This window comes from Durotheca rogersii (genome assembly GCF_024521655.1).
Source record: "Durotheca rogersii strain YMJ 92031201 chromosome Unknown GGS23scaffold_4, whole genome shotgun sequence".
Lineage (NCBI taxonomy): Eukaryota > Fungi > Ascomycota > Sordariomycetes > Xylariales > Xylariaceae > Durotheca > Durotheca rogersii.
In genome coordinates, this window is record NW_026251235.1 from 487,110 (window position 1) to 505,801 (window position 18,692).

Sequence of the window (18,692 nt, forward strand, 5' to 3'; positions counted from 1 at the left end):
ATATTATATTCGTAATAGCTTATATATATACGAATAAAGTTATAGGCTACCGCTTTACGAGCTACCCCTTTACGAGGTAAACGATTTATCCCTGTAAAAAACCGGGAAAAAATCAGAAAAATCGGAAATTTACTTACGTAATTAATTAGCTTTATTAAATTAACATATAATTTTTTCGGATTTTTCGGTTACTAATATAAGAAATTATTTACGATTTAAGGTTTTTTAAAACTATATTAATAATTTACCATATAATTTATTAATAAATCTATTAATTATACTTTATATTAGCCTCTTAACTTATTTCTTTTACGATAATAAAGTAAATTTATTACCTAATCCTTTATACTATAAATAAAATAATAATTAAGATTACGTAAACTTTTTTCTTTTTATTTTTCTAATTTCTATTAAATTAATTAAGTATTTACAACGTAAATTTTTAGTATTCTTTTTTAGAACCTCTTTATATAAAAAAATAGGACAATCGAAAAGGTAAAATTCTTACTATAAAAATAAGTATAATTTTAAAAAGTTTTAACTTATTTAAAAACGTAATTTTCTTAAAATAATAAATTAAATAAAAATAAAAATAAAGAATAAAAATAAGATTACTTAATACTAATTATTTTTCTATTTATAAAATAAAGTATTAAGTAATAAACCTACTTTATTACCGTAAAAAAAATAGATATATATATCGACATAAGTATAGTTAATAAGGTTATTAATAAATTATATAAGAAACTATTAATATAATTTTAAAGAACCTAAAATTATATATAACTTTTTATATTACTAAGCGAAAAATCCAAAAAATTTATATGTTGATTTAATGAAGCTAATTAATTACGTAAGTAAATTTCCGATTTTTCTGATTTTTTCCCGGTTTTTTACAGGGATAAATCGTTTACCTCGTAAAGGGGTAGCTCGTAAAGCGGTAGCCTAGCTTACCTATTAGCCGACCTAACCAGAGGGTAGCTCCTTCCCTACGTATAATTAAATATTCAACCTACACCTTCTTACCTACCACACCCCTAGGGTATACGTACCGAAAAGTGGAGTTTTTTCCCAGTTATAGCTATGCGACTCCGTAGGCTAGCAGCCGGAGTGAGTGGAGATACTCGAACAGTGTTACGGGTGTGCTCTGGTGCAGAAAGCGGTGTTACCTGGTGAGTGGTGATGACTGTAGAGCCTCACGTAATATTATTGATTTGACTGCCCGACCCGTCGCTATTTAACAAAGATCGCGACGGGGTGTGTGGCATGCCCGTCTCCCCGTTTCCTCAAAAGAAGGTTGCGATTTTCCTAAATCCCCCCCTTTTGCCCTCCCCACAGGAATACTCCTCCCGTCTCTATCACACATCCGATAGGCCGCTCAGAGTTCGAGTTTCTGCCCGACGAGCTCCTCGCTCAGCTCCCACAGCTTGCGCGCGTTCTCCGGGTCTTCGGCGTACGGCTCGAGAGGCCGGGCGACCTGGCAGTCGACGATGTAGGCGCCGGACTGGCCGTCCAGGTCCGGGTCGAGGGCGGCGGCGGCGAGGGACGCGGTGCCGGCGGACAGGTCCTTGAGGTCGTTGAGGGCGGGGAACTCATGGCCCGTGTTGCGCAGGGCGACCTCGTAGATGCCCTGCCACTCGCCCTCGCCGAGGTGGTCGGCGAGGCCGGTGCCGATGATGGCGCCCGGGTGGACGGCGTAGGCGCGGATGCCGGCCCCCGCGAGCCGCCGGCCGAGCTCCGCCGAGAACAGGATGTTGGCCGTTTTCGACTGCCCGTACGCGCTCCAGCCGTCGTACGCGGCGCCGCCCGAGAAGTTCCAGTCGTCGAAGCGGAACGGCCCGGCCGCGTGGCCGCGGCTCGACACGTTGACGACGCGGGCGCCCGGCGCCGCCGCCACGATCTTGGGCAGCAGCAGCGCCGTCAGCAGGAAGTGCCCCAGGTGGTTCGCCGACAGGCTGAGCTCGTAGCCCTGCTTGTCGAGCGTGTACTTCACCGGCGCCATGACGCCGGCGTTGTTAACGACGACGTCGACGCGCGGGATCGCCGCGTCCTCGTTGATCCGCCGCGCCGCCGCGCGCACCGAGTCGAAGTCGGTCAGGTCGCAAGGCACGAAGGTCGCCACTACGTCCGGATAGTTCGTCGCGATCCGCCGCACCACCGGGTCGATCCTGCTCTTGTTCCGGCCGACCAGGAGGATGCGGGCCGGCGCCTCGGCGGCGAGGGCGTAGGCGAGGTTGGCCCCGATGCTCTTCTCGGAGACGCCCGTGATGAGGAATGTGCGGCCCTTGATCTTGTCGGCAAAGGCCTTAGCGACATCCTCGCAGCGACTGTGGAATCCAAACGGAGACATGGCGATGAGGATAATGTTGGTATGACGCAATTGACACGAGTCGTATCTTTTGCTTTGTCCTTTTCCTGTTTTGATGGTTTCTGGCTGCGCCGACTCTGATGGTTTGGTAGGTAGTTATTCATTCCGAAGAAACAACCTGGATGTCAGCCGTCGGCCTGCTTTTATAATCAGAGACAAACGCCGTCTTGTTCGATCTGACGAGGCGGTCTCACCACGAATATCCCCTGACAATCCAGCGCAGGGCCATGGCCAGGCGTCCCCGTTCGACTTCTCCGCGAGAACGTGTGATTCGATCCCTCCACCATGCATCTCAAGTCCCCTCTTCAATGCTACGGTGCGGATCGCAAGCCGGAGTTGACGGTGTTAAGATCGTTCTGGCCCGGCGACGTTGGAGATCGACTGCGGCAGGATATCGTGGGCGCCATGTAGATGGCGTCAGCCCGAGAACGCTCCCCTCGCAAAGAAGGAGTTAAGGAGGTTCTAAGTTACCGTCCAGGGACCCAGGCCGGCGGTAACGGAGAGTAAGTGGCAGACTGCGGTCAGCATCGATCATACTTGGAAGGAGATCAGTCAGAATACTGCTGGACTTAGGCCCTACGCTTATTAATAAAAACTGGCAGGTTCCCTGTCCGCTTTCGTTTTCGTCCCCTCCCCTGCCTAGATTGTTTTCATCTCCAAGTCTTTCTCGATTCTTTTAACGCTCAGCCTTCTATAGGGGACTATATCATGCTTATAGAGAACTATGTTCGGGAGTGGCATTTTCTCCCTCTCCCTCTCCCTCTCCCTCTCCCTCTCCCTCTTCCACTTCTCAACTTCTCAACTTCTCGACTTCCACGAGCCAATTACGGACACAAGCAGACACGCCTCCGAATAGAGACAGTCACCTTTATGTGGGGAAAAATAGAGTCGCTTGGGGTCGGCGACGTCTCGGTGACCCTCGTGCCATCCTCTGTCGGGGAGGTCTATGCCAGGACCTAGTGCGTAGGTATATACCTACACGTTGATTCACGACACCTCCACCCTGGCCGATTGATGCGTTCGGTCCGCCTATCGCATTCGGCAGTCGGGTGCATGATGAGATCAATCCCAAGTCCCCGTGGCTATTCCTGGGCATGCGGCACTGGCGCGGGTGCCTGGGATGGGCAAACCGGAGACGAGTCCGAGTGCGAGAAAGCTCTGCTCTGTCGGGACGTCGGCGGGACTCGCTGCCTGCGGGTTACTAGGTACAGGCAGGTACCTGAGGTAGGTTAGGTACTTAAGTATACGGACAGAGGAGGCAGGAAGTACCTTTACCTCTATGCGGTATACCTCTTCGGCCTTCTGTACGAGGTACCCAATCCACCTATATCAGAACGCAGGTACATACCGGATATGTCGCCTACTTCCCGCCCGAGGTATAGCACGCGTATATTAAGTTTCTTGCAGGTACTCAGCGGATGTATGAGGTTATCGGGTACCTCCCACTTACGATAGCGAGTCTGCCCTCGTAGATAGGTAAGTACCTAGGTATTGTGTCAATATGGTGATTGGAAGTCGGTGCATGCACCGCCACAATCGTTTCGTCATCTGTCAGGTTACTGCCACCTCCCTCTTCACCACCCCAGCCACGGAGGCCAATAGAAGTAAGGCTTCCCTATCCCAGCTCCCCCTATGCCAGGCCACGCAACCTCTCTTCCTCTTCTTCATGCCCCGCGGCCCCGAGTCTTGACGAGGAAGCCTAGCTCAGCTCCCTACGAGAATGGTCTTAGCTGCTGTGCCGTTGCCGTTTGCATGTAAGACGGCGCCATAGACCGGCCCAGTCTTGTCGCGGTCAACGAAACCGAGATTCGCCCACGATGCGAGGATCGCGAGCTCTGTGGAGCTGTAGCCCCGTGGCTTCATATGCGCTTGATCCACGTTACTACGTAGTTGGTGGTACCTATGGCTTGTCAAAGCGGTATTTTTCGTTTAATTTTCGTATCCGCCGGCTGCAGGTTCGGAGGCTCGACGGATGGGAATGGGATCCCCTGTGAATGGTCGTGGCCGTCCTACCCATATAACTGACGTGGGCCGGTAAGGCCAGGTCCCTCACACCCCTGTCCTGCTGTGTCTCGTCGATCAGATCGGAGGTGAGCCTACCTCGCTCTTTTTTTTTAAATACACCCGCGTTCCAGCTCGGCGGCACTGCGATGGCAGCGCAGGACATAGCAACTAACCTACGCTCACGGCGTGGACCTCACGTCTCAATAAATCCCGTCTATGCTCACTGACTCGGCTTCCTTCTCACCTGTGATACTTATCCGAGTTTCGATCGCTGCAGTTCGCCCCTCCCTTATGTGATACCCCTCCTTTCGTCACCACTCCCTTCCCTACTTCCAGCATCCCCTCCCAGGACGTCAACTTTACTGCCCTTCCGCCTCCCTTCGCCCCATAAGTCCTGATCACCCTCTTCCATATGACACTTGAGTTAATTCGGTAGTTCCATCGTTCTCTCCGTCATTATGGCTATCGTCGACGAAAAAAAACAGGCGGCCGACGAACCTGCGCCAGCTCCTCGCCGGCCAACCTCCAGTGACGCGCCCGAAGTCGTGGTGCATGAGGGCTACAATACTGGTCTTATCCCGGAAGACCCCCAGCTCGTGGTCGAAGAAGACGTCCCACCAGCTTACAGCGAACTGCACGACCAGCTCTCCCTCCACCAGGCCGGCTTTGATGCTGGCGCTGCTGTTACAGGTAGGCCATTTATGCACCAGTCGGTGCACTCGTCGCGGTTTTGCAGCTGACTTGGAGACCTGTCGCAGAGGATGGCCGAGTAAACATCAATATCAATCAGACAACTCCCCACCTGGCCGATATTATAGCTCCAACCCTACGGAATCAATTAAGAGAGAGCGTTAGTGCATCCGCAGAGTCTCCTCTACCGCCCCCTTACATCCCCCCGAGCCTGGGCGGCGAACCGGGGCAGAAGCCGCCGCCACAGTTGAACGTCGTAATACAAATCGTCGGGTCGCGAGGTGATGTTCAGCCGTTTGTCGCGCTGGGGCAAGTTTTGAAGAACACCTATGGCCACCGCGTGAGAGTAGCGACTCACACCACCTTCCAGAAGTTCGTGGAGGAGAATGGGCTGGAGTTTTTCAATATCGGTGGAGATCCCGCCGAACTCATGGCCTTCATGGTCAAGAATCCGGGGCTGATGCCTGGCATCGATGCGCTGAAGAGCGGGGAGATCACGAAGAGACGAAAGGGAATCGAGGAGATCGTCCTGGGGTGCTGGAGATCCTGCATAGAAACGGGAGATGGTCTCGGACCAGCACCGCGCTTCGATCGCAGACGCGGGGACGACGCCGACGAAGAACCGCCTACGCCACCGGAAGAGTTAGGGGGTCATAGGGCTTTTGTTGCCGATGCTATCATCGCAAACCCTCCGAGCTTTGCACACATACATGTTGCCGAGAAGCTAGGTGTGCCTCTGCACCTAATGTTCACGTACGGAGAGCCCCCTTTCCCCTACCTCGAATGCGCACAAGAAACACCTGGCTAACATGTGAGAAGCATGCCTTGGTCACCGACAAGAGCATTCCCGCAACCGTTAGCCAATATTCAATCCTCGAATACGGATCCGGTCACTACGAATTATGTCTCTTATGCCTTGGTTGAAATGATGACCTGGCAAGGGCTTGGCGATGTGATAAACCGCTTTCGCACCAAGGTTCTTGATCTTGAACCCCTCTCCTTGATGTGGGCGCCTGCTGTGCTTACTCGCCTCCGAATCCCGTACACGTACTGCTGGTAGGTCCAAGAAATCGCATACTTGAAGTTGAGCACAAGTCTCACGTATACACTGCAGGTCTCCGGCTCTGATCCCCAAACCGAATGACTGGGGACAGCATATCGACATCGCCGGATTTTACTTTCTTAACTTGGCTTCGTCGTATACTCCCGAGCCTGAACTAGCGGCGTTCCTGGCAGCGGGCCCGCCCCCGGTGTACATAGGATTCGGTTCCATCGTCGTCGATGACCCGAATGAGTTGACCCGGACGATCTTCGACGCGGTCGCAGAGACGGGTGTTCGTGCTCTCGTTTCGAAGGGATGGGGTGGACTGGGGGCGGACGCTGTCGGCATGCCTGACAACATCTTTATGCTTGGGAATGTCCCCCATGATTGGCTATTTCAGCATGTCGCCGCGGTCTGCCACCATGGAGGCGCCGGAACCACCGCGGCCGGGATTAGTGCCGGAAAGCCCACTATCGTCGTCCCGTTCTTTGGGGACCAGCCTTTTTGGGGTGCTATGGTAGCGAGGGCCGGAGCAGGCCCGGATCCCATCCCATACAAGAGACTGACCCCGGCGACGCTAGCCGAGGCCATCCGAGTTGCACTGAAACCTGAAACTCAACAGCGAGCCCATGAGCTGGGAGAGAGGATACGAGAAGAGAAAGGCACCCATGTCGGGGCACAGAGCTTCCACAGGCATCTTGACTACGAAAAGCTCCGCTGCTCGCTAGCTCCGAGTCGAGTCGCTGTCTGGCGTGTTCGGCGATCCAAAGTCCGCCTCAGTGGATTGGCAGCCGCCACTCTTGTGGACAACGGATATCTAAAATACTCCGACCTAAAATTGTGAGCAAGCTTCCGGGCCTCGACGGATCCGCTACGCCTTCAATTTACTGATGTGTTGTCAGGTTCCGCGCGAAGGAGTACAGCACCGAAGACCACCCGACCGATCCGATTTCAGCAACCACATCTGCGTTGTTGGGAGACATGGGAAGCATTGCCATGTCTATAACAGATTTCCCTCGAGATATTTTCAAAGCAGCTAAAGGCCCAGGGTCAGTGCCGTCCGAGAAACCTGGAGACGATTCCGCCACAGTTGTTTCAAGCGAGGACGGTAATCTGAACCCCTTGACCCAGACCAATTCGATTGCAACATCAACCACAACGGTATCTACTACTAACGCGGCGAGGCGTCCGTTAAGCCAGATCGGTATGACGACTCCAAACAGTAGTGCGCCTAGTCTAGCACCTCTCGCATCAATTGCTTCTGAACGTTCAAGATCACCTTCGGTACCTCCCCCTACACCTCGCCATCAGCATAGTAACTCGACATCAAGACCGGGCACGACCTCACCGAACGCCGGAAGCAGGAACTTGGAGAGGGCGCTAGGTGCTGGTAAGAGCATAAATAACATCGTGGCGACGGGTATGAAAAGCCCGATGCACTTCTGCCTGGGGCTTGCGAGGGGCTTTAGAAACGTACCGACCCTATACAATGATGACACCGTCCGCCCCCTAGAAAAAGTCACCGATTTCACCAGCGGGCTCAAGGTCGCTGGCAAAGAGTTTGGCTTTGGGCTATACGACGGGATCACCGGGCTAGTTACACAGCCCATCAGAGGTGCAGAGAAGGATGGCGGCATAGGGCTTTTGAAGGGGTTCGGCAGAGGGATCGGGGGGCTTGTTTTGAAACCCGCGGCAGGTAAGTTCTGACAACCAACATTACCTCGATCAAACTGGGTAAGGCTAATTATCGCGGTAGCGATGTGGTCTATCCCGGCATACACCATGGCTGGCGTCCATGCTGAGATTCGCAGCCTGTTCGCTCAGAGCGCTCATAAATATATCGTCGCGTCTCGTATTTCCCAGGGCCGAAGGGATTTGGCCGATTCTTCGGCGGGGGAGCGCCAAGATATAGAAGCTCGTTGGTTTACTGAGAAGAAAAACCTCAAAGGTTTCTACGCGTTTAAGCAAAGACAGAAAGGGAAGTCGAGAGACGTATCGCCCGCACCGCCTGAGAATGGGTCGGCTACTCCGGAGCGTACCTCTAGCGACGAGCCAGCGAGGACCAGCTGGCTTCCCATAAGGGCTGCTCCGTTTGATGGGCAGATGAGGGGATGGAAGAGAAAGCGGGCGGAGGCTGCAGCCACGGGCGGAACCCATGTTGGCGAAATGCTCCCTACCGCTCCCAGTACCGACAGCTTACGTGCACAGGACGAAGAGTTTGAGCAAGCAATTCAGGCTGCGGTGCGAGAAACCTCCCGAGGAGACGCGACCGAAGACGCTAGGGTCGAACAGGCGATCCGATCGAGCGTTGGGGTGTTGAGACGAAGATCAACGACGATGAGCTCTTTTGCATCGTCTTCGTCCCAAATATCCACTGGCCAAGGTCATGGATACCCCATCGATGTTAAGCATCCCCTTCCTGGGGATAACCCGCCGCCACAACTTCCTCCTCGCATACCGGACAACTTGATGGATATTACCGATGAGGAATATGCAGCGTTGATCGAACAGGCCGTACAGCTTAGCATGGCTGAGCATTACCAGAACCAGCAGAAGGGTATCATCAGGCATGACGACACTTCAGAAGACGAAGACTTCAAACTGGCTCTCGAGAGGTCACAAACGGAGCGCAGCTCGGGAGACCAAGACGAGGATGAGGAGTACAAGAAAGCGCTCCAGATTTCGGAAGCGGAGCAGAAGAACAGCGACGGCCTCGACGAGGACGAAGAGCTCAGGAAGGCTATAGAGGCCTCCCAGGCCGAGAAATCCCTGCCGCATGCCGCAAGCAAGGAGGAAGAGGAGCTCCTCCGACGCGCCATAGAGGAGTCGGAGCGGGTGCACCGGGAGGAGCTGGTTAGGGTTTCGTCGATGAAGACGGAGGAGGAAATCGTCATGGAGTACGTCAAGCGACAGAGCATCATCGAAGAAGAATACCGCAAGGCGGCGGCGGCGGCGGCGCTCACGGGAAAGCAGCAGAACGAGGTCGGCGACGGGGACGAGGACGAGGACGAGCAGCTGAGGCGGGCGCTCGAGGAGAGCTTGCAAACGGGACAGGGCGGCGGGAGCGGGGGCGGGCCGTCTCGGATCTAGGGCTCTACGGGAGGGTAGGATGGAAGGAAGGCACCTTGAGCAGATAGACAGATTGGCGCCCGCGACGGCGTTTTCGCTAGGTGGTTGTGGCATCACGATCACGAGGAGGAGGAGGACAAGGCGGGGACAGAGACGGGAGAAGGAGAAGGCCGGAACGCGGTGGAAACGATACCCCCCCTCCTTTTTGTCGCATTCCTGCTTTAGACCGCCGATAACCAGCCGCTGCGGAAACAAGAGAGGACTAATATCTCCCGCTCTCTCGCACATTCTGACCGTCTTTTACAACATGTCCCTCGTAACACTATCGAACCGTACACGCGTACACGCAGCAAGGTTATGCCTGCTCTCGAGTTTTCTGCGCGGGATGTACACGACGAATAGATAGGGTGCCAGAGTTGGAGAAGAGTGAAAGGCATTCTTTCATGCCTTGGTTTTTCTATTTTTTTTCTCTCTTTTTTACATCCTCTGGCCACACCTGATCCCCCCCCCTCTTTCTTTTTTTCTCCTCCCCTCTTATAGGTGTCCTACCTAAGCACGCCCGACGATGGAGCGCGTATCGAGCAGCCGAGTATATACATCCTCCACCCCCCATCTGTCAACGCGCGCGCGTGTCGATCTAGCACCTTTATCGTACACGGTCTCGATCTATCCGCATAGCCTACATGTCCGACACCTGGTGCGCTCGCGACGTTCGTTAGGTATCCGTGGGTAGAATTCGTCCCGACGGCGCCGCGCCGCGCATCGCATTCCGCCTCCCCGGCTCCCTTCCGCTGCCGCCCTCGGCTCCTCACGTCCGGAGGTTGTACGTGGACGCCTGCTCCTTGGTGACCTTGGCGGGGCTGCCCACGAGCGGATCCTCGCCGCTCCCCGTCTTGGGGAACGCTATGACGTCGCGCACGGTCGGCGAGTCCGTCAGCACGGCGATGAGGCGGTCGAAGCCCAGCGCGAAGCCGGCGTGCGGCGGGCAGCCGGCGCGCAGCGCCTCGAGCAGGTGGTCAAAGCGCTTCGCGCCCGCCTCGCCCATGCGCAGCACGTTGCGCAGCACGTACTTCTGCAGCTCCGCGTCGTGGATGCGGCGGCTGCCGCCGCCCACCTCGACGCCGTTGATCACCAGGTCGAACGAGTCGCCGCGCGCCGCCAGCGGGTCCTTGGACAGCAGCGCCAGGTCCTCGGCGCTCGCCGGCGCCGTGAACGGGTGGTGCGTCGCCGAGAACCCGGCGCCGCCGCCCTGGCCGCCCTTCTCGCCGGCCGCGTCCGCCGTGAACATGGGGAACTCGCGCACCCAGACGCTGGCGAAGTCGTTGTCGCGCGGCAGGTAGCCCTTCTCGACGGCGGCGCGGTGGACGGCGGTGCGCAGCCGGCCGAGGTCGGTGGAGGAGCAGCCGTCGAGCGGCGCCTTGGGCCGCGCGTGCACGAGGAGGATGTCGCCCATGGAGAACTCGCACCAGCCGTTGTTGTTCTTGTACGTCTGGATCCAGCTGACGGCGCGACTGCCGAGATCGGCGAGCCCGTCGTCGAGCAGGAGCTTGTCAGAGACGAAGGCGACAGGATGGTAGCCGGGGGTGAGATTGAGCTCGTTGTTTCTCGGTATCCCCGCGAGGAACTCGTGTATGAAGTCAAACGCCTTGTCGGGCGTCAGGTTGAGTCTGAACTTGCAGAACTCGACGTAGGGTTTCTCGTCGTCGTCGGCGAGCCTTTTCACCAGCTTCCTGTCGAGGGGGACTGTGAATGGGAAGATCTGCCTCGTGTTAGTGTTGCGGTTGGTGGGCAGATATATATATATGGGCCGTTTAGCATTGGGATATCACATACATTCGTTACTTCGGGGCACTGGAGGCGCAGGTCTGGTTTGTCGGTGCCGTAGCGTGTTATACATTGGATATACGCTATTTGTTTCGGCACACCACGGTATGTGAAACGGGGGAGATCGGGATCCCTGACTTTGGTGAACCCAGTTTTCGACTCCTTCTTCGTGGCCGAGGTCGTCAAGGTGTGCCGTACGCCGTTGACGTCGAGCGGAATGGCATGATGCGTCATGTGGGTGAAGACTTGTGTGATGAGCAGGTTGACGGTCTCAATAATGCCGGTGGAGGTGGTGAAGGCCATCTCCATGTCGAGCTGGGTGAACTCGGGCTGCCTGTCGGAACGATGATCCTCGTCGCGAAAGCACCTCGCCCACTGGTAGTACTTGTGCACGCCGCTGGCCATGAGCAGCTGCTTGTACTGCTGGGGGCTCTGGGGCAACGCGTACGCGTACCCCTTCCGCCTCGTCGGGACGAGGAATTCCCGCGCGCCTTCGGGCGTCGACTTGAAGAGGATGGGCGTGTCGATGTGGACGAAATCCAATTCCTGCAGCTTCCTCGTGAGGGTCGTCCGGATCTGGTCGCGGAAGCGCAACCGATCTCGGAGGAGGTGGTCGAACCGCAGCTGTAAGTGGCGAGATTGCGGCGGCCACACAGCATCCTTAGAGACTATGATATCGCTGGGGAAATTGTTGAGGGGCGCTATTCCGGTCAGTCTGATATCCCACTGCTTAGCGAAGAAGAGGGTAGGGTCGAAAGGCGTTTTCTTCTCGGACGGCTGAAGGGTTCCCGACACGAGAACGGGGCTGTAGGCCGGTATTTCCAGGAGTTGCTTGTGAGTGCGGTGGCTTGACGAACCCTCCCTGTCCCACTGGGAAACGATCTGGAGAGCCACTTCTCTGCTAGAAATCTCGAAATCGCAGAAGCTCAGGACAGAGCTCACGGCCTTCTGCTTCCCGAGAAAGCCGTAGAGGACGACTTGGCCATTGCGCTTGAATTCGCTGACCGGTGTGGTCTCCACCTGGTCCATGCCGAAAACTTGGTTCGGGTCAACTCATAGTTCTCGAGGGCCGACGGAGGGGGAAGAAGGGAATGTGTATCTTACAGACATCGGCTAGATGGTCAAACGTGGTGGCACTGGGCGGATGCGCTTTTGATTTGGTCTTGCTGGAGGCCTCGTTCTTAGAAGCGCTGTCTTTAGAGGCCTTGCCCTTAGAGGCTTTGCCCTTAGAGGCGCTGTCTTTAGAGGCCTTGTCCTTAGAGGCGCTATCTTCAGAAGCGCTATCTTCAGAGGCCTTGTCCTTAGAAGCGCTGTCTTCAGAGGCCTTGTTCTTAGAAGCGCTGTCCTCAGAGGCGCTGTCTTCAGAGGCATCGTCCTTAGAGGCGCTATCTTCAGAGGCGCTGTCTTCAGAGGCATTGTCCTTAGAGGTGTCGTCCTTAGAGGCGTCGTCCTTAGAGGCGACGTCCTTAGGGGCATCGTCCTTAGAGGCGTCGTCCTTAGAGGCATCATCGTGGAGAGCCCTCGTATGGCTCCATGGCAAAAACGGGGGGCGCTGGCGCAGCGGGACTCGAGAGAGGGAATGAGACACGAGAGGCAGACGACGCCCTTGGATGTGCGGGCGGCTACACCTCAGGGCGCCTCTAAACAACAGGATCGAGGGAAGCCTAGCCATAGAGCTGACATCGGATTCTAGCGATCCTGAAGTTGTTCCGTGGTTCCCGTATTCTCCCCTCGCGCTGTCTCTTTTCCCGCCCGGGTTGTCTGTCTGTCTCGCGAGATTGCTGCAAAATATTTTGTGAGCTTCTGTTACTCGCTGCCCAGGTAGGCAAGTGGGCTACTGGTGGGAGGCGTGCGCCTAGCGGCGTCTGGCGGGGCTGCTGGGTGTCGCTGTATACAGATACCTGTAATTTGGCACGCCGATTTCGCTCCGTTTACTTCTCAAGCTCGTACTCGCAGGGGGTGTACCTAATATACCACCTGGGACGGTACCTAGGTCCCTGGACGTCAAGCCGGACCTACGTCTTGTTAGCTAATCAATGGATAAATGAATGTCCCTCTCCGGCGCGGGCAGGTTGAGCCCCCCCATTGGCTCGTCACCATGCGCAGGGTCCGCAGGCCAGGCTCCACACCTACAGAGTCCCTATATCCGTTTTTGGCTGTCGGCCGGAGCTTGCATATCGACCTTTTTTTCCTCTTTTTTTCTTCATCCTTCCAATTCAAATACAAGTAAGTTGACCTGCTGCCGCCAACGACCGCGTGGTCGCCCCTCGCGGATCCCGTCGCTGACTGTAGTGATGACAGATGATGAAAGCCGCGTGTACCATATGATGTCTTCCTCCTTTCCGAGCTCCAGAACTCTCCCCCTCGGGGCTTAAGCGGTTCTGTTGCGACGAAGAGTCGGAAGCATGAAATAAGCGTTCGACACACCTCGACCTTGTTATACATCGGACGCGAGACGGCCACTCTGATATACCCCATATTTGAATCTGCAGAAGGAAGCCTTCGACCCCCTCCCTGCCTCCCTCTCTCTCTTCTCTCTCCCCCCTCCCTGTTCGTCTTCGCGTGTTGATCCCACCCCTCTATCCCGGGTTTTCGTGTCGAATTCTTTCTGTTGCTGTCTTCCCGGCCTCTCCTCGCTTAGCACACCTAAAGACTGTGTATTAGCGTCGCGTTAGCGATCATGCCTACCGACATCTTCCCGAGACCTTCTGTCGTCTGTCCCACTGCCTGATGTATGTAGCAAGCCAGGTTCTCTTAGCGCATTGCGTCCGAGCCGGTGGACGTGCGCGATATGTGTCTTGGGTCCGTCGATAGGAATCGACAGACCATCTCTACCTCCTCCCTGGCGTGGCGGTTTGCTCTGCATCCCACCTCTGGACGCCAGCTCCTATTTGTTAGGCACGTATGCACCGCAACGACAGGGGCGTAATCTCCTGTTTTGCCCTTGTTGGGTACCGACCTGCCCAAGTACTTATTTATCTTCATAGGCCAGCCAGCGTAGGCGATCTCATGTTAGCACTCGTCCGCCCCGGACCGCCTCATGCTCTCTTCTGGGTAGACGTCCGTCGGAGTGCAGGTGCTTTGCCACAGGCGAATAGAGCCGTACGTAGACATGCGCAGCAGCAATGTATACCTATATTTTGGTCCCACGTACTCTGCCTCCTAATGTTACCTGATACAGCATACATGTGCATCTCCCCTGTTCGTACGTACACTAGGCACGTACCTCGGGCAGTGGCCAGTGGCCATAACCGGGCGTGGAGGTGCTTTGCGTGGGCTGGGGAGGATGGGCGGTATTTGCATCTCTTACGCAGAACCTGCCGCTGGCCAAGCTGTGTATGCGTGCACATGTGTCCACGAACCTCCCAATCTGGCTCGGTGATACCTGATAGGTACCCAACGCAGCTGGATTAGGGTCTGCCGGTTGCATGTACATGTGCCGGGTTCGATGTTATGATGAGAGGCGCAGCGTCATACTTCTCACGCACGGATTCCACCGAATATGAGCCCGCAGGGGGACCGGTGCCATTGATCGCTATGGCAGATCCATCCGTCAGATCCACGTAGGCACATAATACCTACGGACAGGACGGTGGTAGCTGTGGCAGGCCCAGGGCTACCTGATAGCAATCACACCTTGTGATGCACATCAGCATAAAGAGGAGGTAGGTAGACGTAGGTGTACCTGTATGGGATGACTTCGTCCCGTCCGTGAGTCCGAAGGTTGAGATGTTGAAATGGGCAGGTTAGGTGTAGGTACCTAAGGCGATAGATTCGGGCAGGGACCTATAGGTAGACATCCATCCGAACCCACCGAGGTTAGGTCAGGTCGGGCGTGCAGGTACATCGTATGCGGTCAATCTACCTACGTCCCCAGGTACCTCCTGATATCGATAGGTGTGGACCAGCCTGGTGCCGACTGGCCGACGTCCACTCTCTCTTGGCGCCGATCTGTCTGTCTTTCTCTATTACCACCACCACCTACCAACTCCAGCACCATCTCCAATCTCCCGTCTCTCATATAATTCTCACTTCTTCCCCCCCGAGCTTGTCCGGGCTCGTTGCCACACATAATAGCACACACACCTTCTCCCCCCAAAAATAAATAAATACCACCAGCCTCGCAGCCGGAGTCCCATCATCCTTACCGACAGCATAGGGTTTATCGGTAATACCCTGTATGGAAATTAGCAGCACTCTCTCTCCTACCGCCAATCATTTCGCGATGGACATGGGACAGCCGTGACGAACAGCTTGAGTCCGCCTATCCGACATCCATCCTCACCGAATCGAGCCGCTGCAGCCCAGCCCAGCCAGCCCACTCGGAGCCTCTCTTCTGCGAATCTGCTCAGCTCTTACGTCGCAACCCGATTACGATTGCCGCCTTTGTCCGACGCTGCCGACTCTGACAAACAAGCCTTCCCAGTTCCCGTTGCCGTCTCCATACGCGCTCCTTTTTTTTTTTTCCCTCTTCTTGTCTTTATTTCCCTTCTCGTTCCGCCGTAAGCCGGAACGTCTTGCTTTGGTGCCCAAGCCGTAGGAGAGGAGTCCGGGCCCCATAGACGCGTCCAATAGCCGAGTCGAGATCCGCGATAACGTTCGCAGGCGCTCCGGCACCATGTCGAGCTCCTTCGAGAAGTCCGTCAAGGGCGCAACCAAGATCAAGGTCAGTCCCCCCATCCCCCCCTACATGGGCCCGATGTGGAGCTAGGCCACTACCCTACTGCATGAAATCGTGTTCACGCGGCTGATGGTTATATTCCCCGATAGGCTGCCCCTCCCAAGACCAAGTATATCGAACACATTCTCGTCGCTACGCACTCCGGGGAGGCAGGGGTGGGAGAGGTTTTCCGCGCGCTGCAGTTCCGGTTACGAGATTCGACATGGACCGTAGTGTTCAAGAGCCTGATAACGATCCACCTCATGATCAGGGAGGGATCTCCGGATGCGACACTGGCATATCTCGCGAAACACCGCAACTTGATAGCTATCGGTCCCTTCACGGATGGTGAGTAGAGGGCCAACGCGGGATCCGTCGGAGCGACCCGACATCACAACCCCCCAAGACAGCGGGCATGTCTAACTTGCTTGGTAGCACAAATCCAGGGCCGAAACATACGACACTATGCTAGCTACCTCGCCGAGCGGGTGCGCGCTTTTCGAGACACCAAGGTGGACTGGGTTCGGGCCAAGGAGACGCGCCTAGAGAAGCTCTCGGTCGACAAGGGGCTGCTGAGGGAGACCGAGGCTGTCGAGCGCCAACTGACCGCCCTACTAAAGTGCAACGTAAGTTATCGGAGTCTACCTGCCGGGCACACGGTTGCGGTGGCCACGATTGTGAGATGGAGACAATCGTGAATGCAGGTGCTGACACCAGACAGGTTCTCGAAGATCCGGAAAATGAAATCACCATCACCGTCTTTAGGCTTCTGGTGCTAGACCTATTGTCGCTGTTTCAAGTGTTGAACCAAGCTATGATCAACATCTTGGGTAAGTCAGGATGATGAACCTACGAATCAGAATCAGACTCACCGTTTTGTTTGCCCCCAGGTCATTTCTTCGAGATGTCGAAACCGGATGCAGAGAGGGCATTAGAGATTTACCAGACCTTCACCAAGCAGACAGACTACGTGGTCCAGTACCTAGCCGTCGCGAGGCAATGGGAGCCCCATACGAGAGTCGAGGTCCCGAAGTTGAAGCATGCCCCGATTAATCTTCGGCGTCAGCTCGAGGAATACCTGAAAGATCCCGATTTCGAGATCCACCGTAGACAGTATCTAGCAGAGCTCGACGCCAAGAAGAAGGGCGGCACGGGGCTGTCGGCAAAGGCTGATAAGGGCACATCGGACTCGAAATCTGCCGCCGCCAAAGCGAACGGGTCCGCACCGCTGTCGAACCCGCAGCCTCAAGCAGCCAAAGGACCAGACCCGGATCTCATCGACTTCTTCGACTCGATAGAACAGAACCAGACGACCATGGCAGTACAGCCAAACCCGCAGCTACAGATGGGCCAGATTAGCCTACCGGTGTCTACAGGCAACCCTTGGCCCTCGAATGGTGCATTCGGCATTCCGCAGACGGTCCAGCTCCAGGCCAACGGGTTCGTGTCTCAGCCTACGGGCTTCCAACCTAATAGCGGACCCTTCTCACAGCCGAATGCCGGGCCGTTCCCGCAGCAAGGCGTACCGAACCAAATCCTGCCCAACTTCACAGGTGCCGGTTTTGGCGGCTACACGCCACAACCAACCTTCTCGCCTGGTAGCCTACCATCTATACCGCAAGACTCGGTTACGCCGTTCCAAGCCGGGACTCTCGCGCCCCCTATGCAGACCGGCCTCCAACCCGGCCAGCAGATAACTAACCCCTTCAGAGCATCGATGATGATGGCCAACCCGACGGGGCCGCCTAACAGCGCCTTCCTGGCACCTACCAATGCTCAAAACCAAGGCGGTCTACAACGGCAAAACACGAACCCATTCGCTCGTACATCCCCATCAGCCATCCCCCCGTTCTCAGACCCTTCTTCTAGCTCTCCCTTCCAGTCGCAGCCCCCGGCACCGGCACCGGCACCGGCTCCGCTTCAACCGACGGCTACGGGAACCAATCCGTTCGCCCGAAACTTCGGCGGTCAAGCACAGAGCCAGCCTCAGCGGCCTCAGACCAGCGGCGGACTCATGGCTCAGCCAACCGGCAGCACGAATCCGTTCCGGCAAGGGGCTTTCGTGAATCACCAGACGGGGATGGGCTGGCAGCACGGGCAGCAGCCCATAGGCGGAGGATTGGACCATCTGGAAGCGATGCCGGTGTTCCCGCGGCCGGCGACGCAGACGCCTTGGCAGCAGTGAGGTGGTGCAGCCCGGAATCGGAGGGGTATAATAAGCACGAAACACGAGGATCCGACGGACGGACGAAGAGAGGATAAGATAATGAAAGGGGGGGGTGGGGTGGTTTTCTCCTCAAAACTTGTTCAAATACGCATAAAGCGAGGCGTTGATACTAATTCTTTTTTTTGGGAGTTTCACTTCGTTTCTCTCGCTGGGACGTTAAGGACGGAGAAGAGGGTGGTGCCGTTTACTACGAGTATAGCCCGAGCTCGAGGACGGAGGCAGAGGGAAGAAAGCCCAACCAAATACAAAAACATGGGATTTGGCGAGACACAACAACGGGCCTGCAACGCGTACGTAGGGTGGTCCCTATCACTACCGCCAGCCGGGCCGTACATCGCCCGGTCTAACCGGCTGCCGCTAGTACCGGCGGCGGAGGGGGAGAAAATGCGTAAGCACATACCCGCCGATCTCGCGCGACACAGCACACGGGGGAGGCGGGATTGAGTTGGAAGGGGAGTACCCGTTTTTTTTTCAATTATATATATATATATATATAGACAGAAAGCAGCAGCAAGCTAGCAAGACGCGGGAGATAGACAGAAGCGCCGGTAGCAGAGCCGCAGCAGCGCCGGCGCCGTCGGCCCCGTCGCGCGGCTGGGCGGGCCCGGAGCGGTCACCGGGCGGGAGAAGATGGGAGGGATTGGGCCCCGGTCCGGCGGTGCCATTACGTATCTAGAAGGGTAGCAGATCCGCCGCCGCCGGTTGTTGTCTGGGGCAGGGCGGGGCGCCGTGGCCCGGCCGGTCGGGGGTAGTTATCCGTCTGAGGCGGAACGGCGCCGCGGCAGGACGGAGACACCCCTGCTCGCCC

At 55.7% G+C, this 18,692-nt stretch overlaps 5 protein-coding genes across 5 annotated transcripts; 3 read left to right on the plus strand and 2 right to left on the minus strand.

Annotated features, from left to right (window-relative positions):
• Positions 1–1,152: 1,152 nt before the first annotated feature.
• GGS23DRAFT_554164 (retinol dehydrogenase 13) lies at positions 1,153–3,135 on the minus strand. Its single transcript, XM_051515514.1, has 2 exons — positions 2,461–3,135; positions 1,153–2,365 (listed from the first exon to the last, which is right to left on the minus strand). The coding sequence occupies exons 1-2, from the start codon at positions 2,470–2,472 to the stop codon at positions 1,379–1,381; spliced, it is 999 nt and encodes a 332-aa protein (XP_051374501.1). The 5' UTR covers positions 2,473–3,135; the 3' UTR covers positions 1,153–1,378.
• Positions 3,136–4,596: 1,461 nt separating this feature from the next.
• Positions 4,597–9,294, plus strand: GGS23DRAFT_355063 (glycosyltransferase family 1 protein). The gene is made up of 6 exons (XM_051513179.1): positions 4,597–5,062; positions 5,131–5,815; positions 5,882–6,118; positions 6,177–6,944; positions 7,007–7,800; positions 7,861–9,294. The coding sequence occupies exons 1-6, from the start codon at positions 4,831–4,833 to the stop codon at positions 9,192–9,194; spliced, it is 4,050 nt and encodes a 1,349-aa protein (XP_051374502.1). The 5' UTR covers positions 4,597–4,830; the 3' UTR covers positions 9,195–9,294.
• Positions 9,295–9,795: 501 nt separating this feature from the next.
• Positions 9,796–12,352, minus strand: GGS23DRAFT_355049 (tRNA synthetases class II-domain-containing protein). The gene is made up of 3 exons (XM_051513178.1): positions 12,106–12,352; positions 11,007–12,034; positions 9,796–10,932 (listed from the first exon to the last, which is right to left on the minus strand). Exons 2-3 carry the CDS (start codon positions 12,024–12,026, stop codon positions 9,982–9,984), a joined length of 1,971 nt encoding a protein of 656 aa, XP_051374503.1. The 5' UTR covers positions 12,027–12,034; positions 12,106–12,352; the 3' UTR covers positions 9,796–9,981.
• An 854-nt stretch (positions 12,353–13,206) lies between these two features.
• On the plus strand, positions 13,207–14,770 carry GGS23DRAFT_554175 (uncharacterized protein). Its single transcript, XM_051515515.1, has 3 exons — positions 13,207–13,223; positions 13,299–13,895; positions 13,985–14,770. Exons 2-3 carry the CDS (start codon positions 13,789–13,791, stop codon positions 14,409–14,411), a joined length of 534 nt encoding a protein of 177 aa, XP_051374504.1. The 5' UTR covers positions 13,207–13,223; positions 13,299–13,788; the 3' UTR covers positions 14,412–14,770.
• A 589-nt stretch (positions 14,771–15,359) lies between these two features.
• On the plus strand, positions 15,360–17,929 carry GGS23DRAFT_355020 (ANTH-domain-containing protein). The gene is made up of 5 exons (XM_051513177.1): positions 15,360–15,663; positions 15,768–16,005; positions 16,093–16,283; positions 16,379–16,487; positions 16,548–17,929. The coding sequence occupies exons 1-5, from the start codon at positions 15,616–15,618 to the stop codon at positions 17,840–17,842; spliced, it is 1,881 nt and encodes a 626-aa protein (XP_051374505.1). The 5' UTR covers positions 15,360–15,615; the 3' UTR covers positions 17,843–17,929.
• Positions 17,930–18,692: the final 763 nt, after the last annotated feature.